The sequence below is a fragment of the Chrysoperla carnea genome, chromosome 2 (assembly GCF_905475395.1).
Source record: "Chrysoperla carnea chromosome 2, inChrCarn1.1, whole genome shotgun sequence".
NCBI classification, from domain to species: domain Eukaryota; kingdom Metazoa; phylum Arthropoda; class Insecta; order Neuroptera; family Chrysopidae; genus Chrysoperla; species Chrysoperla carnea.
This window is the reverse complement of record NC_058338.1, coordinates 24,616,276-24,632,929: the sequence shown is the minus strand read 5'-3', so window position 1 is coordinate 24,632,929 and position 16,654 is coordinate 24,616,276. Positions and strand designations below refer to the sequence as shown.

The 16,654-nt window shown below is 29.5% G+C and overlaps 1 protein-coding gene across 2 annotated transcripts in view; it reads left to right on the top strand.

Annotated features, from left to right (window-relative positions):
* The first annotated feature begins 1,656 nt into the window (after window positions 1–1,656).
* LOC123294229 (rho guanine nucleotide exchange factor 11) overlaps window positions 1,657–16,654 on the top strand; it is a 73,588-nt gene continuing 58,590 nt past the window's right edge. Inside the window, exons 1-3 of one of the 2 annotated variants that reach the window (XM_044875344.1) lie at window positions 1,657–1,847; window positions 13,501–13,691; window positions 16,032–16,139. In XM_044875344.1, coding sequence (XP_044731279.1) covers window positions 1,822–1,847; window positions 13,501–13,691; window positions 16,032–16,139 — 325 coding nt within the window. In that variant the 5' untranslated portion in view covers window positions 1,657–1,821. The remainder of the gene's footprint in view (window positions 1,848–13,500; window positions 13,692–16,031; window positions 16,140–16,654) is intronic. The other variant, XM_044875345.1, reaches the window with a different exon arrangement.

The window sequence follows — 16,654 nt, the reverse complement described above, 5'->3', positions numbered from 1 at the left end:
GCTGTAAGAAAAGTTTCAAACAAAAGTAGCTAATTTTTTTTATAAGGAACAGCATTTTCATTTATACTTTTGTTCTATCTCATTACGGTTTACAAAATGGGTCCTACGGATCCATGAATCAGTTGACCTAGTGTACGCTATAAAAATATTTCTTTGTTTTTTAAGTTATCATGGTGACGGGCGGATGGACGGGCAAACGAAAAGGTCTATTAAGGTGATTTTATTAACACCTATATGAAAATTTTGTTTGTAGCATCAATATTCTAAGAGTTACAAAGACTTAACTTAATGTAATATAATATATTTAATATACGCAGGGTACCCATGTAAATCCCTAAAAATAGACGAAAAGTGCTAATGAATTATAAAGATGGATGTTCCGAGCACAAAACCGCCAACTTTCTCTCGTTCCATTACACAAAAGTTTATACCAAATCAAGAATATATGTATAATTAACTGGTACAGTGAAAACTCTAATTAGTGGTATGGATTACTAAAAATTTATTTTGAACTTCTTTATTTGTGAATAAATTTTATCAATTATAATTACCAGGACTAAAACAGGAGTCAAAAAACAATATATTTCAGTAAAACTCAACCCGATCCAACCCAACTCAGTTTCAGAGTTAAAAATTGCAAAGCAAAGTGTAAACCGAATAATAATGCCTATAGGTACATTATTATGATAAAAAAGAAGGTAAATATGGTAGAAGCGGTGTAAAAGTGAATTGATTTTACAAGTTTTTGTTTACAAACTTCTATAATTATACTAAAAGATAAAAAATTAATTTTTGCTGATTCACCTAGAAATGCGATGTTGTGAAGGCTTGATGGTGCTTCATTGAAAATGAATCATATTTAATGCATTATTTATGCCCAATCACAGCAAGCATTTACAATAGTCTTTTAAATTGGGGAAAATTAATTGTTTACCTTTTAGTACAATATTAGAACCTTTATTTTTAGAAAGTTAAATCACAAAAATTGTACAGGCGGTATATACCTACGTATAACTTTTTTAAATATTTGGGAAAAAAACTAGAGCCAACTAACTTTTATGAATATTACTGTATTTATCTATTCAAAATTATTATTTAGAAAAACAATTATAAAATTTATAGTCAAAAATTCCAAAAAGACTCCTGGAGTCAACAATGATAAATAACTAAACACGTAAAGTAGTGCCGTTTTCGGGAGATTGGGAATTCCGTTAAATTTTTAAAATTGACCTTTTTATTGGATATAGAACATTTATTTTAAAAGAAAATAATTTATAAAATCCGAAACTGTTGTCTACACATACATTTACAAAAAATGTTACAAACGACTTGAATATTTATTTACTTCAAAGAAATTGAATTTAGAAGATTATCTAAAAATATCCAAATTCTATAAAGTTCATAATATAATCAATAAATTTAAATTGAAAAAAATGTTAAAAATAGATTAAAGAAAAAACAATGTTTAATTTTTCAAAAATATAAACACATCTAAAACATAAATTCATAAATAGCGCGTAAGTGTGTGCGCATAAACTTTACAACAAAATGGTCAAATGTATTCAGTTACGTCTAGTTGTTCTGTCAAAGAACATTTCAGTGTAATATGTAATTGTAATAATTCTAAAACAAAAGTAATGAACAAATAATTATAAAAAATCAATGCCTAATTAATAGAAGTATCTTGTGAATTAATTCTAAATAGTGTGTATGTGTGTTTTTTTTGTAAAATAAAAAATGAATTTTGTAATACATAATGTAATTGAAATAAGATCATATTTTGATGTGTTTAGTGTTGTGATCTTATAAAATATTTGGATAATGGATAATATACACCTGCCTGAACGGTAAATATAAGTACTCAACAACCTTTACATTACATATTTGAGTCATTTCTAGATAATTTCCAAACTTTTTTTTTTTTGAGCTATATATTTTTTTTTTTTACAAAACCACGTAGTATTTAATTGTATTATTTGGACATTGAGTAGATGAAAAAAGATGTAAATATTATTCGTAGGTGTGTCACAATAATAAAAAAATAACATATTCCAGTTATTTTGATTTTTTTGTATATTTTAAATGAGAAAAAAATCGAAATCGATTTAAATGTATATAAATAAATGCTGATATCATTTACCCTTTTAACTTATTATGACAAATCACTTAATAATTGGAACATAATATTGAGTTGTTTAGATACACCCTAGTGAAGTGAATCTGTTTTTAAAGTGTGCACAAGCCAAAAAATTTATTAGAAATTTCGAAGTTGATAATGTAGGAACTTTTTATTTTTTAATCAAAACACACCTGTTGTTTTTATTGCAATCAAATAAACGCAACAGGTGGTTTACACCCTTCGTGTAAATTCTTAGGGTAGTATTTTTTGTTGTTGTAAAAAGTAACTGTTTTAGTAAGTTTATGTTGTATTTGTTGTTAAAAATATGGGATTTTGTTTGGTGTTTATTGTAGCGTAGTGTTTGAGTTTCAAGTTGAGTGTGTTTCTTCGTATTAACTTACTACCATCAATTAAATTAATTACACAGTGATAGTCACATGTGTTTAAGGTCATGCAGGTATCGTAATCATTTTAATGATCAAAGTACATTACCGAATTCAAATATAGGCTTTTGTTTATTTATTTTTTAATTACAGTATAAATTTATTTTCAAACTTTATTCGATCACTAAAGTGTAATATGAAATACCTAGATACATACATATCTTTTATTTATAGTACAGTACATGAAGGTTTTCATGGTACAGTAAATGAAGCTTAGGTTAGCTCGTTGTTAGGCACTTTGTTTACGCTTAACCTTAAGATTTGCAGTTTTTTAAAACCGATAGAGAAAATTATCCAGAAAATGTTTTATTTGTACAAAATTTCCCCAGTGTTGCGCCCGTCATTTTAAAAAATTTCTTAATATAAAAATCGTATAAACTTTTTTACTGAATGCAAAAGGTATAATTTTTGTAGATTCAATAGGTCCCTAAGAAGCTAAGGACCTTTAAATTGTTTGTTTTTACTTGTTTAGATTAATGTATACTGAATACCAAAAAGCCGCAACTCTCGGCTTAGCGTAAAAAAGTTCCAAGTAAAAAGGTTCACTTACTGTACTTAGTTACTTAAAAAAAAAAGATATGTTATTCAAATGTGTTTATATGCATGCTAATTGCAAATAATTGAATTTATAATTTCAAAAATTATTTACATCCTAAAATTGTTGTTTGCATTGATACTATGAAAATTTCTCATCCTTTAGTTTTTTTTATACGGAGACTTTTTCATGGTTAATAAATAATAATTTAAAAAGACTAAAAAACACGCTTTTATAACAAGTTAAATTTACAAAATTTAATTAACCCCGGCAAATATTTCGGGTACGGAACTCTAAACTCGCACTTGAAACATAGCTAAGAAAACTCGCGATTAAATTGCCTTCTCTGTAATAGGACAATTTTATTGATAATTGACTAATTGTTTTGGGTCAATTATATCAGAAAGTACGCATCGGATCGAAATTTGGTAAAATGCTTTTCTATTTGCCTTGATAAGCTTAATTCACTGGTATAATTTTCTGTTGTCAATTATGGAACACCCTGTATATGGGAATAGTAAAATAAAGAGTGGACTAGCCGCTACGCAATGGATCTTTTTCATAACTATAATGAAGCTTAATTTTTCAACTAAGTAAATATAATAGTAAATATAATTAATTAGTTTTTATTTACGAAGCTGTCATATTTTCGACATACAAGTCTCGAAAACGCTGACAGTAACTTAAAATTAAATTAATTGATAATACAGTCAAACATGGATAAGCGAGAGTTCAAGGGAGCACAATCTCATTCTCGCTTATAGATGTTTCTCACTAACCCGAGTTTCTTGCTAATGCAGGTACATGGGTAACGTTTGTCTCTTATAGAGGTACGCAGCAATAACAAGTCACAACAAGTACGAATGTAGTAAATATGTAGTAAATATATTTTTATTGTAGCTATAGTTCCTCCTAAATAATATAAATAAATAAAGCTCGATTGTCCTCTATAGAGGTATAGATAAGTAGCAGCCTCACTTACGGAAGTCCATGAAGGAAAAACGACTCTCTCTTACAGAGGTTTCTGTTTCTCGCTAATAGAGGTTTTGGGAGCTTAAAATGACGGGTCCTGGCTATTACTCTCACTTATAGAGTTCAAAAGGGTTCCGTTCGTTTAAGAGGCCTGCAATGTGTCTCATTTAAACCTGTATAACCTCCACTATTTTACCACGGGAGTCTTCAATCAAATAAAGAGCTTCATGAAAGTTATTGGGTTCGAAGGGGGTGTTAGATAGAACTAGACCCTTCAGGCCATCATAGTAAAGCCGACTCAATTCACAACTGATGAGAAAGAGTTCAATAACCTGTTCTCTAAGAAATTTTTTGTTTAGGCTACATGTCACCAGATACGAAGCTTCGAAAAATGCAAAAATTATGCCTCCCCTTCTAACCTTTAAGCCGAAAAAAGTGTCGATAGTAGGTCCAAGTAAAGATTTTCAACAAAACTTATTTCGAATATATTATTTCACTTTTCTAACCATCCAGTGAGAATTCTTCACCAGAAGTGATAAAAAAAATTTAGTAAACATCTCTATTCCGCACGTGTCGAGCTAGTTTATAATTATTATTTTTTACTTTGTGATAAAAGTATTACAAGAGAAATTGTCTTGAGAATGATTTAGAAATTCAAAAAATAATTTGTTTCTAATAAAAAAGTAACGAGACCCTTTAAATTCTTGAATGTCTGTGAAGATTTAATTACATATAAACACGCCACACCAACACGACTGATTTTATTATGATATGATATTGGAAATCACCTTCGAATTTATATGCTCTTTAATTATTGTTGTTTTATGAATCATCTGTAAAGGAAAAATGTAATCACTTATTGTGTGTGAAGTGAACTTGTGGCTTGCATTACATCACACCACTTACATTTTTATACACAATTCTTAGGTTATCAATGCAATAATTTTGGCTCAACATTAATTGTTTATTACATATCTAGGGAGCAAAAGTAACGAATTCTCGCCTTCATCTTGGGTGGCAATGAACATGAAATCTGAGCCATTCTTTACTTATTCTCGGATGTGCATACTATTTTTCTGCTCGATGGAGGTGAAAAGTGGCAACTTCGTTTAGCACAGCGGGACGAAAGTTGACACTTTCGGCTTGAAGGGGAGAAACATATTTTTATACTATGTATACAACGTGTTCTGTTATTAACTGCAGAAACCTAACTTCCCAAAATAAGCTCATCAAGAGCAACAAAAAAACTATTTTCCAAATTTGGATCTGAGCCCTAATTTGGGAGCTACAGGTATGACAAAAATTCGATAACCAGTAGCCAATGATAATCAGAAGATATTAGTAAATTTTTTAAAATAATATTCAACTGGGGTAGGGATTTTTAAAAATTATAACATGATTCAATTGGATTATATTATTTTGCAAAAACATTAAATTATTGTACGTAAACAAACAAACTATGTGACTATGGGTGTGGTTTGTTTGCTTAGGGCCAATGATAAATTGTTTACTTATAATTATGATTATTTTAGACAATCTCAAAATTACAAAAGCAGTGGCAAGGCAAGACAGGCGTTGTGGGGCCAACTCTCGCTCGTAGTGTGCTTTTCATAATATTGATCCAAAAATTTTACAATTCTTTAGACATATCAAAATTAAAGTAAACATTAGTCACCTCGGTTTAAAGCGTATAACTTTGCAGGAATTATTTACTAACAATAGATGGGTAGAGGATAGTAACCCCTCGGTTGTTAGTTTAACGTTAATCATCCCCTATTAGCAAAGCTTCTATCGATATAATTATTGAAAATAAATACCACGATACTTGAAATAAAATTTTATTTCGAGTATCGTGATATTTATTTTCAACTAAAGTGATACCCACCCGCTTCGCTGGGTTTGAAATTAAATATTGAAAAAGATTGCTCTCGCTTATCCCCTTTCTATGACACTCGAAATAATGGTAAGGATTGTTTTACACAGGTAAAATATATGTATGGTTTTCTATTTTTTTAAACCTATAATAGTAATTATTCATTGAGTATATCAGAGAAGATGGCCATGAAATATTTTATATTGACTACTTTTACAGAAATCTGTAATTTATAGTAATGTCAAATTAAATTAATTTTTAAATTTTTTTAATTTTTTTATTAATATATCTTTATAAATTATATCTCATATGTTATTCTGAAGTATGAACTCTATTGCTGTACAGTTTCATTAAAAACCTTTCGCTAGTTTTAGCGTGAAAGCGTAACAAACAAACAAACATGCCTACTTTCGCATTTATAATATATAGAGATGACTATGTCTCAACTCGATGTCAACAAAAATTCAATCTTATAGTCTTATGCGTCTTAAAATTTTATCCTCTATATCTATATCACTCTACTTTTTACTAAACGGGGACACTCTGTATCGTTTATTACTTAAATAATAATTAATGTTACAATTATAATTAACAATTAACAAGTCATATTGTTATTATTATGTGAACATTAATTATGGCATTTCTTTAATAAAAATATTTATTGAATATTGTTAATTTAAATACGAAAATAAATGACAATTTTTTTTTAGTGAAAAAGTTGAGACAAAAATACACATCTTTTTCCTCCCACTAACTAACCACTATATTCACTATGGTTTAGTGAATAGTGTACAACTGTTTCAAGTATAATATGATGTTCATGATGTAATTATTAAAAATACTTTATTACACACATAAATATCTTGTTATTTCCCTGTATGTTATGCGAAGATATATGTGTATGTTGTTGTTATTATGTACCATGATTGTATTGTCAAAGTCGGGTTTTTATTATAAATCTAGCGTTAAGTTATGATAATTGAGTAAGAAAAATCTAAAATACCTTGATGTTATCTGGAGAAATTTTAGCGAATTTTTAGAGTATGTAAAAGTCAAAACATATCACAGATATATTAAATATAAATATAGACCGATAACTGTGTCCAAAAAATAAGGTGACATTGTATTTATTTTGAAAATTCTTTATTTATTCTTCTAAATCAATTTCATCCCCTTCAAAGTAATCCCCTCCCGATGCAATGCACTTATGCTAATGGATTTTCCAAACACTGGTTGTAGTCACTTTCCGGGATTGCCTTCAGTTCCGTCTTCGCTGCGGCTTGAATGTCGTCTATCGTATCAAAACGGTGTCCCCGGAGCGGTCTTTTGAGCTTGCTGAACAGCCAGAAGTCGCACGGCGCCAGATCACGTGAATACGGTGGTTGCGGAACGATATGGGTTCAGTTTATGACGAAGTAATCACCAATTATGAGTGCAGTATGGGATGGTGCATTGTCGTGGTGTAAAAACCATGAATTGTCTTTTCACAATTCCGGCCTTTTTAGGCGTAACAAATGACGCATAACGCTCAAATAATATTCCTTGTTGACTGTTTGGCCGGGCGGAAGGAATTGCAGAGTATTAAAGCAGTTAACTCGGCTAGTTGTTTTTCTTTATTTGTTTCAAATTAAATTATCTTATTATCTTATTGAGATTGATTTTTGGGAAAAATTTTTGGTATTTTCACGTTATTAGAGTTTTTCGCTTTACAATTTAGTTACGATTGAAAATTTGTATAATAATTTTCCCAAGGTTATTATAACAAAACGATTTTGACAATATAGCAGCTGTATTACACGCTCAAAATATTTTACGAAAAATCATTTTTATCGATGAATTAATATATATATTATAAAATGTATTTTTAATAATTTTAAAAAAAATTAAGATTTTATTCGCGTCATCTTCATTAATCAATGTACGTCATCTAACAACAAAATTTCATGTTGCAAAATAGATTCGAGGTCGCATTGCATAAACAACATATCGAATGGTAGAAATTTTAATATTCGATAATGAAAATGGCATTAACTAGAAAGGAGCTTTATAATTTGAGGTAATTATTTAGAAATTAGAAAGGAATCGAAAACTATTTTAACCCCCGACCCAAAAAGAGGGGTGTTAAAAGTTTGACCGGAAAGTTTGGAAATATTTTATAGACAAGTCATAATAAAATATCTTAAAAGTCACCCCACGCTTTTTATGACCAAATTGTCCGGGAAGCGGTCCGCAAAATCACTTGACCCTTCGGTAACCGACTCAAAATTTGTTATAAAACATTTTTTAAATTTCAACTTTTGTTCTATCTCTAACGGTATACAAGATAGACCCACGACCCAATTGACCTATGTTGCTCATTTACGAACTTGACCTCACTTTTTACACTCTAAGCACTATTTTGGTTCTTGAGTTATCGTATTGACAGACGGACAGACACACACACAGACAGACAGACAACCAGAAATGGACTAATTAGGTGATTTTATGTACACCTACTCTCTTAAGTTTGAAATAGTGAAAAAAGTGAAAAGTCACTACAAAATAGTGATTCAATCATCAATATTTTTAACCGTTACAAACTTAGGACTAAACTTAGTATACCTTGATATATTTCATATATACATGGTATAAAAATTTAGTATACCTTGATATATTTCATATATAAATGGTATAATAAATCGACTAGTAATTAACACGTAAACTGTCAAATTAATATCAAGGTTTTATATTGAACGGATTATTTTTATAGCTATAGATAAGTGAAAGCTGAATAGATATAATGCCTAATAAATAAAGCATTTCGAATTTGTTAAAAAATAATGTCTTTGGTAAAGGATATCTATAAGCTGAAGATTGGCAGTTATTAATCTTAATTAATGGTACTAAATAATAAACCATGTAATAAAAATCACCTTATAACATGTAAAAATTAAACTTGATTTCGAGATGGATATATGTAAAATATCTATAATAAAATATGTAAATTTTTATGCTAAATTATTTATACTTACTTTTTTTTGTCACGAAATGTGTTTCTAAGAAATAATGATGAAGTATTATCTACGTCTTAGATAAGATTCGCATACAAAGGACCCCGCACGATCGTACTGGAAAATGGCTTTCTGTGAAACTTTTTCAAAGCACGTACAAAACGTACTTCGCATCGTTCTGATCAAAAGCTCTCAGGACCACAAACTTTTTAATGGGTAATTTTCGAGCAACAGACGTTCAAAGCTATACGTTTATTATAGTTATAGTATATGACTACCATGTGTGGTACCGTGGTACGTCTATGTGCGTGTGTGTGTCTAACACTATCACTGTTGAACATAGACATTAGTCCTCGTTAGTTGGTGTGATGTACGATGTATCATTATCAAGACGTATAATATATATCTGTAGCTTCGATTGTCCGTAGCTCGAAAACTACTCGTTTAATAATTTTGTGGCCGTGATAGCTTTTGATCAGAATAATCCGAAGAACATTTTGGAGGTGTTTAGAAAAAGTTTCACGGAAAGCCAATTTCCTGTTCAATCGTACGGGGTTCTTTTCAAATTGTATTTGTCATATATTCAACTTTTTTATTATCTATCAGTCTCAAATTCTTTTTGTGGATAAAAATGAGGATTGAAATGTTTTTTTCTAATTTTTATTCCGGAAAAATGTACGGTTCCTATGGGATAGCAAACAGAAACCATTTTAAAAGATTTTGTAAAAGTTTGTGAAATAGATTTTTAGCGCATTTTTCTTAAGATGGTTTGGTTAATTTACACAGTAACGATAAAAACTCTAAAAATCTCTTTTAATCGTGGGTAACACCTTGGGGCGCAGCTAGCAAGTAAGCATATATTTGATGGGGACCTGGTAACAAAAGTTTTTGACTAATTAATGAATGAATATATTGTACTAATGAGTGCGTGAAGATTTTAAATAAATTAGTGTATTTAATTAAGATACGCATCTATACATGGTGCATTGCGTATTTGTGTTATTCATTATAGTCACTTTACAAATAAATTGGCCTTTATTGTTTAGGTGTATACAATACGGAGACTTTACAGTTGACTCTGTCAATCATATGTTATATTGTTGTTTATGAGTTTGGAACTGGTCAGTATATTTTAGGACGTATCTCAAAAACAATTCGACCAGTCAACAAATGTACCCGATTTTTGTACTTTTTGGGTCAAAATTACCTTATATATTGAGTTTTATCGAAATTGGAGATAACAAATTTTTTTCGATTTTTTGCAATTTTTTTAAGGGGTACCCCTTTGAAAAAATCGAGAAAAACGCAAAAAAAAATTTGTTTAAGAATTTGATGAAACTCGGTGGATGGGGTAATTTTGACCCAAAAAGTATAAAAATCAGGTTAATTTAATGATTGGATGCAGAGTTTCTGAGATATCGCAATATTTGGATCGATTTTTGCCCGTATCTCAAAAACTATTAGACCAGTCAACAAATGCACCCGATTTTTGTACTTTTTGGGTCAAAATTACCTTATATACTGAGTTTTACCGAAATTGGAGATATAAAATTTTTTTCGATTTTTGTTTTGGAATTTGATGAAACTCGGTTGTAAATTTAATTATTGGACTTATAGAAAGTTACAATATCAGCGAAAATCATGGGCAAAACTTCATTTTCAAAAAAGTTAGAGTTCCCCACTGAAAATTTAAATTCTATAAAATTGTTACCAACAGGGAGGATAAGTGAGGGCTATAACGTGATATAGTCTTTGTTTTAAAAAGGAGAAATTTCCCAGCAAAGCATGCGGGTATCTGCTAGTCATTAATATAATTTGAATTTTATCTTTAGATAATTAAAATATAAGGTTAGTCAGGATGCACGAGTTTACGAGGAAGTTATAAGACATATTTGAGTAAATTTTAAAAAGTTTTTAAATTCCATGTTTTAGAACCTTGATAAGACGTCAAAACTATTATGGCTATGCGCTTGTTAATGAATGAAATTATTGTGAATCCATCATTAACAATTACATCTGGTTGTATAAAGTACCTATTACAGTATTACCTATCGTTAATAGCTACATAACAAGGGTGACATCACTTTTTTTGAATAACTTTGTATGTGATTGTGATTGACAATAAAGTTTATTAATGAAAATCTTTTTATTTTCAACAAAAAGGTGTGTATTTAATGTGAAACAGTTCAATAAATAATTTTTTGTAGAACATGTGCTAACAAAGTTTAGAGTTTATATGTAATCTAATACAATAGGACGCCGATTAACTGAATCGCCAATTATCCGAATCAGCATAATATAAAAAATTAAAACCAAGTATGTTTTGTTTTGTTGTAACAAGTTGGAGCCCAGATATATTTCAATTGTTCAAGTGAGCATTATTGTAGAACTGTGTTTAATTGTTAAACTTAATAAAGTTTATTATTTAATTAAGTTTATATATCTTAATAAAGTTTATATATCTATTCTCTGTGTGACAGTTCGTTTTTCTTTATTACCAGTCTATGTCCGATTCTCCGAATCGACCCCGGACCCAATTAATTCGGATAATCGGTGTTCTACTGTAACCACCAAAATCTCTGTACAATATCAGGTGTGACAAAAGTAGAGACAAAATTTTTTATAGTAGCATTTTTTCGAAAAATGTTTCAAACAAAAGTTTTACATGTCATAAAAATATCTATAGTGAGCTATGACTATGAAAGAATAGGAAAAGGTTCTTGAAAGGAAAAGAACTCGTTTAATAGAGGTTTCCGTTTCCGACTTAGATTTTAGAGAGTTTAAATGGTAGGACCTGGCAATTACTCTTGTTTGTAGAGTTTTCTCAATTATCCAGGTCTCATTTTGATTGTATCCCTTTTTAACCCCCCGACTCAAAAAAGGGGTGTTATAATTTCACCGCTATGTGTGTGTCTGACCGTCTGTGGCATTGTAGCACCTAAACACATGAACCGATTTTAATTTTTTTTTGTTTCGTTGAAAGATAATTTAATGGAGAGTGTCTTAGTTATGTTTCAAATACGACTTTAGGGTTCCGTGATCTAAACAATTAAAAAATAGACGATGATCCTCAAAATCGGTTCTGTTTGGCCAAGGCACTAATCACAATCAATCCAGTGGAAAATCCTAGTTACTTATAGAATTATTATAAAATACTTGTGATACAATTAATTAAATATTAAGTATTTATAAATTTTTATTACGTTTTTTTTAATGTAAGTATTAATGGAAAGAAAACAGTTAGCAATAATTATAATTACCGTAAAATTAAGAGTCGTTTTCAAGGTAAACAATTTTTTAATAACCCATTATTAAAATAATACAAACGATTAATTTGATTTGTGCATATAATTTGTGTATTCAGAGAATAAAGATAACAAAAAATGAATGCATTAATTTACTTTACTGTTTCAAAAATTACAAAAATTTAGTTCACCTGTCTATAATGAATTTGTTTTTATTTTTACGTTTTTTAAACCATTTAAATTCAGGGCTGGTATATTAAGTTGATAACAGCAGGTGCTTACCAAATGGTAGATAAGGTTAAAATAATGATAATTTCTCAATATACTTATAGCCGGGAAAGCACTCTCTTCTATATACAGGGTTTCTCAATAGTCTTACAGCCGAAAAAGCCCTCTCTTCTATATACAGAATTTTCTAATTTTGGAATGGCATTTTTGAGAGAATTTTTGTACTTTTTGGGTCATAATTACCTTATATACTGAGTTTTATCGAAATTGGAGCTAAAAAAATTTTTTCGATTTTTTGCAATTTTTTTAAGGGGTACCCCTTTGAAAAAATCGAGAAAAACGCAAAAAAAAATTTTGTTTTGGAATTTGATGAAACTTGGTGGATGGGGTAATTTTGACCCAAAAAGTATAAAAATCAGGTTAATTTAATGATTGGATGCAGAGTTTCTGAGATATCGCAATATTTGGATCGATTTTTGCCCGTATCTCAAAAACTATTAGACCAGTCAACAAATGCACCCGATTTTTGTATTGTTTGGGTCAAAATTACCTTATATACTGAGTTTTACCGAAATTGGAGATATAAAATTTTTTTCGCCTTTTTGCAATTTTTTTAAGGGGTACCCCTTTGAAAAAATCGAGAAAAACGCAAAAAAAAAATTGTTTAAGAATTTGATGAAACTCGGTGGATGGGGTAATTTTGATCCAAAAAGTATAAAAATCAGGTTAATTTAATGATTGGATGCAGAGTTTCTGAGATATCCCAATATTTGGATCGATTTTTGCCCGTATCTCAAAAACTACTAGACCAGTCAACAAATGCACCCGATTTTTTCGAATACCCCTTTGAAAAAATCGAGAAATTCAGAAAAAAAATTTTGTTTTGTATTTGATGAAACTCAGTGGATGGGGTAATTTTGATCCAAAAAGCTTTACTTGCCATAAAAATTTCAATTAAAGAAACTTTATCTCGTTAATGCTGCATCGAATGCCCGCTATTTGACATTTTGCTCATCATATTTTTGTATTCATCATTATTTCGAAAATCAATTTAGATTTATAAATTTTTCTATTTTTACTTTATTTTTTATTTAGTCCACAAAATGGTTCTATTGGCTTGGATACAAATCGACGAATATCTAGTCGGTCGTTGCCGATTCCAGATTCAAGTGGACATATGCCGCCAACACCCCAAATTGTGACGGTTGTAGTTCATAAAGATGTCAACGGCTATGGAATGAAAGTATCTGGTGACAATCCTGTGTTTGTTCAAAGTGTCAGAGACGGTAAGATATCAAATTCTTTTTATGAATAAATAGTTCTAAGACATAAAATCAGGTTGTTGGAAGGAATAATGCCCTATTCACTTGAAAGCATTTGTATTTTCCCTTTAAGAGATAGTTCCAGGAATATGAATCCTTGATCCTTAAGAAAGTACATCGAGCTTTAAAATTCATTGCTTATTGAAAAAAAAATTTTAATTGAGACATACTGAAGAGGGAGCTTACCGGGGCTTACGCCTCCCGAGGACTTAAAAATTTTCCTTATTTATTACATAATGTTCAGTAAAAATAATATCTATTGGGATTAAACTTGCTAAAATAAAACCTGTTAGCTATTCAAAAATTAGTCCGCGGGACTGTACTCTTTTTGTTAGATGATTAATACATACATACTTGAAACTTCGTGAGAAGCTTTCTTTTGGCGAGTCTACCAAACTTTCACTCTATGAAGTTTCAAGTATGTATTGATCATTTAAGAAGGTATTCTGGTCTAGAAGCTTCAATTGTGGGCACTTTTCAAACTTAGATTGTAAGAAAATGAAAAATATTTATGTAGCTGTTTTTATACCAAAAAAACTGCCACCATTGAACATAAATGAAATAGATACGAACATTAACTAAATGTTTTCGTCAATTGATTTTAAAATTTCCTAATTATATAAACAATGTCAAAAATAATTCGAAAATGTAAATAAATTAAAAATATATATATCAGAATATGTAGATTGCAGATAGATGTAGCTTAAAATAATATAAAAGTTGTTTAACAACAAGAAACAAATACATCTGAATATGCAGATTCAGTTTGTATTTGTTATGAGCGCTTACACATTTTTGTATCAAGCTTTGACTTTATAATCAATTTTTTAAACGCCTTTTTATGTTTAGTAAATAAAATAAATCTATTTTTCATTGGCAAAAGGAATATGTACTTTTGATAAGTACTGAAAGCACCCAAACCGAACACATGAATAGTACATAATCATATTGGTAGGGGGGGGGGGTTTGGTTTTAAGAAATTTTCGTCCTTAAATTAAATCGTATTTTGACATAAACACATACTTTGCCAACTGCCTTGACGATGACAACATTGTAGTCGCAATTTGAAATATTAGTAGAGTCAAAAATCGCCCACTTTTTGCTAAAACCTCGTGAAATGTGTTTTTAGGTATCAAATATCATTCGTAAGCCATAAATTAGTTGCGCAAACGTTTCTATTTAAGGACCTCGCTAATTTTGGAAACTCCCTACAGGCGTTAAATTTCTTAATCCGCCGCTGAACGAACTTGAGATCACAATTTAACTCAACAATACGATTTGTATAATATCAAATCTGCAGTCTTTTAGTTATCGTATCACATAATAAATATATGCAACACCTTAAAAATTCTAATCGGAATATAATATCCAAGATAAAACTTGATTCCTAGAATACTTCTAGATGAAGTTAGTTTATTAGTTCTTGTTATCATTAGAATGTTGGGAGTAGTGATTTTTTTTTAAATTTTGCACAAGTAGTTTGTTAAAATATTTTTCATTTGCTTGAATTGTTGCTCGAATGTAGTTTTTTTGTTTATAATATTTTATTTATTATTTGTTTGTAAAATATTTAATAGTTGTAAAATTGTTTATTTTATTTTCACGTATTGTATGTACTTAAGAGCAATAAAACCAATAAAATAGAATCAGTTCAACGCGCAATCCAAGGTGAGGTATCCTATAAATACAAGATACGGTAGAAAAATGTACGATTTTGAAAACGTTGTAAAATAATTATCCATAAATTAATTTTTCGAAATTATTTTGTTACAACCTGAAAATATACTGAAAAGAATTTAAGAAAATTGTAATTTTAACTGAGTTGTAGTTTAACTTATAAAAGAATTTAAATTATAAACAATTCCCAAACAAAATATCAGCGCATTTTTTTACATAGCTGTGTGACGTCATGACCACAGAGCAATTAATTATCAATATTCGAGCGTTTTCAACAAATCTCGTCAAATGTAAAATTTAAATGCATTTTTAGCTCTATATAATTTTTTGTTAGAATTCATTCAAAAAAACAATTTTAGGTTTTTCTGATAATTTTCATTCGTGTTTACTTCGATCTATAAAGATTCAAAATTTGTTTAATTAATTTCTGATCCAAATTCTTAATCAATTTGAATACTCGAAGCTTCATTAATATCATTTACGAAATTAATTATAGGAAATTCTACTTATGTTAAGTTATAGAATCGATAGAAAAGTTAGTTTTACAAGTTGTGACGTAAAACTACTTTTATTAAAATGGCTACTTATATTTGTTTATTTAATTTAAACATATTGTAATAATTTCAGGAGGAGCTGCTGAAAGAGCTGGTCTTCAAGCTGGTGATACAATTATTAAAGTCAACGGAGAAGATGTTATAAAATCAACACACACGGAAGTTGTAGCTTTGATACGATGTAAGTTGAAAATTTAGGCAAACAATTAGTTTGCTAATATAATCAATACAATACTGGTTTACTAATGAATCGTCAGATTATTAATGAAATTTTAATATTAGTTGAGTCAATGAAACTAAAACACAACTAAAATATTTGGTCTTAAAATCTAGTTTATATTGGCGAAATAGTATGTCAAATGATTCAGAAAATCGAATATTTGCTTTGATGCCGAACTATTACTTTACTAAAATTTTGACTGCCTGTTTCTTTGGTCTAAATAATTATCTAAGGCGTCCCTTCTTGAGAACTTTTAATGCTTGTACCTCGATTAGACTGAATTAGATCTTAATGTGTTCGAACAATCGAGAATTTTTTTTAAACTTCAACTTAAATTAACTTTTTTGGTTAAATTCGATAATCCGAATGTTATTATACTATCTACAATTTGAATTTCTTGATTGACTCGAACCGCTGTAAGTCCGTATCGCGGTTTGAATGCTCATTTTTGCTAAAAATGGGTATTCGTCGCGTTT